Source organism: Platalea leucorodia, assembly GCF_965183815.1.
Source record: "Platalea leucorodia genome assembly, chromosome: 3".
NCBI lineage: Eukaryota > Metazoa > Chordata > Aves > Pelecaniformes > Threskiornithidae > Platalea > Platalea leucorodia.
Window position 1 is genome coordinate 44,799,258 of NC_138825.1, and position 6,286 is coordinate 44,805,543.

Genomic DNA, 6,286 nt, shown 5'->3' on the forward strand with positions numbered 1-6,286 from the left:
GTATATACATTATATAAAGAAACATAATTTCCCATCCCCTCCCCTAAACAGTAGTAGTAAAGAGGTGACATTTTAGGTTGAGGGTTTTTTTTTTTAGCATCTTTTTGATAAAATAAGGTAACAATTTTTCACTTCAGTTTGCCTATATCTTCACAATTGGTACATGAACTACCAACCAGTCTGCACACAGGAAGTTATGTCTGTGAGTCATGGTTGACTGCTAGAACTATTCTTTATTCTCTTAGACTCCAGGACTTTCTCTGACTGGAACAAAGCAGAGTACAAAGAACAGGTATTCTAAGAATAAAAAAAAGGTGATTCTTACAACATGAATGGAGATCACTATCTGAGATCTCATCTCCTGGGAGAACACTAATGGTTGCTAGAAAAGCAAGAGTCTATACACATGTATGTAAATATTATACACACACCAATGTACATCATTCAAGTTGCTGAAAAACATCCACAACATGTTCAATTGTTTCTTCTGTCCAGAAAGATTTGGGCTGACCAGCCAATTACTTTTATTATTTCTCCTACAGCAGAATATATCTAGCTTAAACTTGGAAACTGCTTCCATTAAATTCAAAGCATTTAAGAAGCAACTTCTGTTAATACATTAATTCAAAAGACACAGTTGCTCTAAGACCATAATTTCCAATTCTTTAGCTAAGAAAATCCAGCAATGTTGAATTTTTTTCTTGCATTGTGTGCTTATCCTCCTTAAGCCTTGCTTTATTATTATTAGATACAAGGGAAAAAATATCCAGTCTTCACAGGTGGTTTTTTTTCTTTATTTATTTTTCTAAAGAACAGATTTTGTTTTATCATCTCATTTTCTGATAATGAGGTCTCTAGGACTTCCACCTTACACAAATGTAGAAGTTAAGAAGATACAGACTAAGAATTCTGATTTGCACTACTGAACATAATCTACCCCTTCCCTGTTCATGCCTGTTTGTCTACAGGTAAGAGACAGTATTCCCAGAAAGGATTTCAAAATACCTACTTTTTAAATTTTGAATTATTTAATAGATAAACTCTTGTGCTGATTCAGTCCGAGACCAAACGGCTCTACTTGCTGGCTTGAGAACAACTTTGATCTGAACTGATAATGAAGTGTATTCTTTAACAAGCCCTGAACTGCTGTCAGGTCTCAATACAAATACAGCAGCCTCCTTTGCTATCTCAGGGAATTTCATTTGTCTCCAGAAGACCTTTTGGCAGATACAAAACTAGACTTACTTTCCCCACAATATAGAAATAATAATTTTAATAATCTTTTTTTTTTTCTATGTGACATTTTACAGCAACAGTTCTAAGTCCCTTCCATATCATATTCCTATATTCAGATAGGAGAAAGTGACAAGACTCATCTACTCATAAAAATGGAAATGATCATAACTTTCACAAGCTGAAAACACATGCTCAAAGGTTAGCAAACGCATGCACTGTTACTACGTGCTTTTAGTTATTCTTTTGCAGGAAATTCTCATAACAAGTTTTCTCTGTTGAATCTTCCACTGAGAGCAAAACAAAGTAGATGTACAAATACACCACCTCTGGCTCTGGAAAAATCTTTGAACCAAGACTAGCCAAAGCTAGTGAGACACTGGAAAACTATCACCACATACTTTTCTTGTTCTTTCACGCTTCTCCAATCATCTGCTATTAGCCAATGTCAGAGGCAGGAAACTAAGCAAGACAAATCTTTGGACTGACTTCATCCAGCTATTCTTATGACTCTCATTTACATGCAAGTTGAAAAAAGATGATTTGCTTATCATCTCACCGATGGCTTTAACTTTTTAAAGATAATTAGCATGAGGAATTAATTTCAGAGAAGTCTTCTTACATTTTCCAACAAACCAAAGCAAAAACACATCCAAAAGCAAGACCATAGACAACTTTTAAATTATTTTCTTGGTTTGTCACTTTCTTTCATATTTTCAAAAGCCTTCTATTAATTCTGAGTGCTCAGTGTCACAGGATTTGATTTATACTAGATTCATTTCCCTTGAATGAGCACTTGAACAGTTAAAAACAAACTGTAATCAAACTGCCCTTTTACAGTTATTACCAGTCTTGGAAAGTAGGAGGTGGAAAAAGACCTAGAAATCTCTCCATTTCATCTCATTAATGAAAGACTGGCTGTGACCCAGTGGTCAAAACAAACATCCATGTAACATCACATCCTTTCTCCAAAAGCTGTCAATAGGAAATGGTTGGGAAAAATACGACAACAGGGCAAGTATTTTAATGCTACAGCCACAGAATAGTCTCTCAACCTTCACCACTTCAGTGCTCAGGAACTTACTGAGCTAGCAGCCCTTAGTATTTAAGAGCCATTGATGACTTCTCTTCTATGAATTTGTTCAGTTATTTTTTTAACTCACAACCTTTTAGCTACTGCAGTGTCCTCTAACATGGAAATCAACAGTTTGCTGCTATTAGCATCAACCCTAGAGTCCTGCATTCCCCAATTTCAAACATGTTAAGTGCTTGAATCTTTACACTTAAATGTAATGCATGTATATACTTAAAAAAACCCACACAGCTACACCGTGGTTTGCATGTATTAAATGCAAGTGAACACACTTAATGATTCCTCAGCGATACAAATATAATCCAAATCATTATCAGGAACTCGGTATTTTCCCTTAACAAGATACATGCAAGTCATCTTAAGTCCAAATCTAAACTATATTTGAGACAGTTAACATTGACCAACATTTCACTTCAGAATTATCTAAGGAAGGTAAGTAGGAAATACTGATTTCCTTGCTAAAGTAGAAGGTCTAAACCTACTAAAGGTAATATTAATAACATCCAAAAGTCACGTTTTATTACATACCTCTGAAAACATGACTTGTATTTTCTAAGTATTTACCATATTCTAATCCCTGTAACTGGATTAATAACAACCCAACAGTCTTTATGGCATAGCTAGTCACAGCATTCAGACTTCTTATCTTTTTAATATCAGCCAACTGATAACAAAAGGGTTTGCCCTAAAAATTGCAAAAGGGCATTCTCCCGTGACCATCTTGTCAATATGCATGATATGCCAACACTGTGAATCAACTCACCTGCACTTAAAATACTGTGTTCCTTCATAGGTACCATCATGCTTTCCTCTCTGAGGATCATCCCATTCCACGCCAAGCCAAATTCCTGAAAAATACAGTAGATACATTTTCAAATTTATGGCATCATAGCCATAGAAATCATGGTTGGAAGGAACCTCTGAAGTTCATCTAGCCTAACCTTCTCTCTCAAAGCAGGAGATCATCATCAGCACTAAAACACGTCAGCCAGGTAAGTCTTTACCTAGCCAGACCTTGAAAATCTCCAAGGAGAAAAAGATTCCAACTTATCTGGGCAGCCTATTCCAGTCACTGCTGCATTACTTCTGTGGAGAAAAAGATTTTCCTGCTGTCCCATCTGAACCTTTCCAGCCACAATTTGTGGCCATTGTCCCTTATTATATAATCTAATACTAATAAGAATAATTTGGCTCTGTCATCTTTGTAACCGTCTGTCAAATGGCTACAAGCAGCTATTAGATGATCAGATCTTCTCTTCACCACACTAACCAAGCCCAGATCCCTCAGCCTCTCTTCACAACACACGTACCTGGTCTATGCCCTTAACCACCTTGGCAGCCCTCCACTGGATCCTCTCGAGTTTGTCCATATCCCTCCTGAATTGGGATGGTCCTAAACCAGATACATTATTCCAAATGCAACCTTATCAAGAACCCCTGCCCCAGATGGGGGATAACAGCTTCCGTTGATTTATTGGCCATGTTCATTGTTCTAAGGTAACCCAGTACAACACCTATCTTGCTTGTGACAAGAGCTTACTGTTGGCTCATATTCATGACAGTAACCACCTTAATTCCCAAGTCCTTTATAATAGACCCTGTGGGTTGCTAGTGCTTCCCAGTATGGATGGATACACAGGTTTATTTCACACTACATGTGGAAATTTATCCTTCTTGAATCCCTTAGGCCCAAACCTAAAGTTCATAAAGCTTGCTCTGGATTGCAATTCTTACCTTTTGTCACATCAGCCAGTTGAGGGTGAATGCTGTTCGTTATCTGAGACACTGATGAATATATTAAACAGTACAGACCCTGGCATTTATTTCTGTAGTACTCGTGCATTACCAGATATCAAGTCATTGATTACCACTTTTCCACTTGACAGACCTGCGGACTTTCAACCCACTTAACAGTCCATTCATCTGGCTTGTATTGCTCCAGCTTCCAAATAAGATTCTTTATAGAGACACTGTTAAAAGACTTATTAAAGTCAAGGAATATTACATACCTTGTTCTCCCTTTGTCCACATTCCCAGTCACATCATCACAGAAGGTAATTAGGTTTTCCAAGCACAACTTGATCTTCTTTACAAGTATCAAGTATTCCCAACTACCATCTTGTCCTTCATAGGCTTGGAAACGGACTCCAAGGGAACACGCTACATGATCTTTCCAGGAACTGAAGTGAGGCTGACGAGTCTACAGTTCCCTGGTCACCTGTCTTGCCTCCTCTAGAACTGTATACAAGGCTAGTCTCCTTCCAAGCACCAGCAATCTCCCCATCCTATCACTGCAATTTTTCAAAGATGACATGTAGCACTCTCACGATCAGACTAGTCAGGTCTTTCAGCAAGCTGGGCTGAGTCTTATTTGTCCCCCTGAATTTGAACATTAGTTGTTATCTGTCCATCTGCCGCTGCCTGTCTCTTTCCTTCCCAGATTATGCCAGTACACAGAGATCAGGGAACAGACTGGTCATGAAAACTAATGGAAAAAGGAAGGCACTTTCTTACATCTTTCTGCTGTAAGAAAAAATGTAACCAATTTCAACCAAAAGTACATCTTACACTCCTTTTGACAACTCTGACTTCCAAAAAGGCCCAACAACTTATCTAGATTAGAAGTTGCCATATTTACACAAGAACAATAAGGAAAAAACCATCCATAACTTGCCACATTCTACTTGACTTTTTAAAATTAAGAACATAATTAGAATTTTGAAAACAACCATGAAATGTAAAGGTTATTTACTATTGTGATGTTTACCTGCTGTAGGAGGAACACTGCCAATGTAGCGCACAGTTGCATATTCGGTGCCGCACAAGATTCTTCGACCCAGTGCATCAGAAGGCACCCGGGCAGTCATCCTGGGAAAACTGAGCTACTCACAGACCTGCAGAGGCAGAAGCAATACCCTTAGCACACGCAAATCCCTTCTTTCCTAAGCCCCCTTCCTTGAGTTGCTTTTGTTAGTGCCTAGCAGCACTCCTGCAGGCAAGGTTTGCCCCCCCAGCGCTACTGCCTGCCGCTCTCACGTGCCCCCAGCGCTCCCACTGCCGCTGCGGGAGCCACCCCCACTACGGAGTAGCCTCCTTTGCTGCTGCTTTCGACCCACAGACCGCAAACCGACCCTGCCCCTGGGGGGGGGGGGGGGGGGGGGGCGGGGGGTATCACCGCACTGCCCTGCCCTGCCTTGCCCTGCCAGCGAGAGGCCAGGCCGCTGCCGCCGCCCCGCGAGAGACCGTTGCTGCGCAAGGCGCGGGCGGGCAGCGCGCGCGGCAGGTGCAGCCGTTAAAGCAAGCCACCGCCTCCTGTGGAGAGCAGCGCACGCACCGGGCGGGAGGAGCAGCCCCGGGCCGGGCCCACACGCCGGCTCGCCCTCTTCACGCCGAACCGCCGACACCAACAGCTCGGAGCACAGCCGGCCCCACCGGCCCCTCTTCCGCCCTGAGCGGACTGACAGCTGTCACCCCGCCCCGTCTGGCCTATCGGCACGCTCCCATTGGCTCCAAGCCTCCAGTGCCGCCCTAGCTTGGCCGCTATTGGCCTACCCCCATCTTCGACCCCGGACAAGTCACCGCCTTCAAGGGTAATCAACGTGAGGCGCCGCCGCCGCGGAGCTTTCTGGGTATTGCAGTTCGCCGAGGCGGCCACGCCGCGCGGTGTCGCCGTCCCTGGACTACACCTCCCAATATGCCGCGGGGCGAGAAGAGGGCGCTCCGATTGGGAGAGCGGGGCCCCGGGGCGGGGCCGGGAGGAGGGGCTGCGCGCTACCCCCTCGTCTGCCGGGGCGATAGGTGGGGGGGTGGGGCGTCGCCCCGGCGCTGAGGGGATATCGGCTGCCCGGTGCGGGGCGCCGGGGTCGGGCGGCGGCAGAGCCCCGTGCGCGGGCGTTGGGGCCGGGGGTGCCTCGGCCAGCCTGGGGGCAGCCACAGGCCTGCGGTGGGCTCGTCAGGAGG

General features: G+C 43.6%; 1 protein-coding gene across 4 annotated transcripts in view; it reads right to left on the reverse strand.

Moving 5' to 3' along the window:
- Positions 1–5,773, reverse strand: part of TBCE (tubulin folding cofactor E) — a 29,675-nt gene extending 23,902 nt beyond the window's left edge. For all 4 annotated transcript variants that reach the window (XM_082306464.1, XM_082306467.1, XM_082306466.1 and 1 more), the window contains exons 1-3: positions 5,661–5,773; positions 5,094–5,220; positions 3,090–3,174 (exon numbers count right to left, since the gene is read on the reverse strand). In XM_082306464.1, the coding sequence (XP_082162590.1) occupies positions 3,090–3,174; positions 5,094–5,193 (185 nt within the window). In that variant the 5' untranslated portion in view covers positions 5,194–5,220; positions 5,661–5,773. The remainder of the gene's footprint in view (positions 1–3,089; positions 3,175–5,093; positions 5,221–5,660) is intronic.
- Positions 5,774–6,286: the final 513 nt, after the last annotated feature.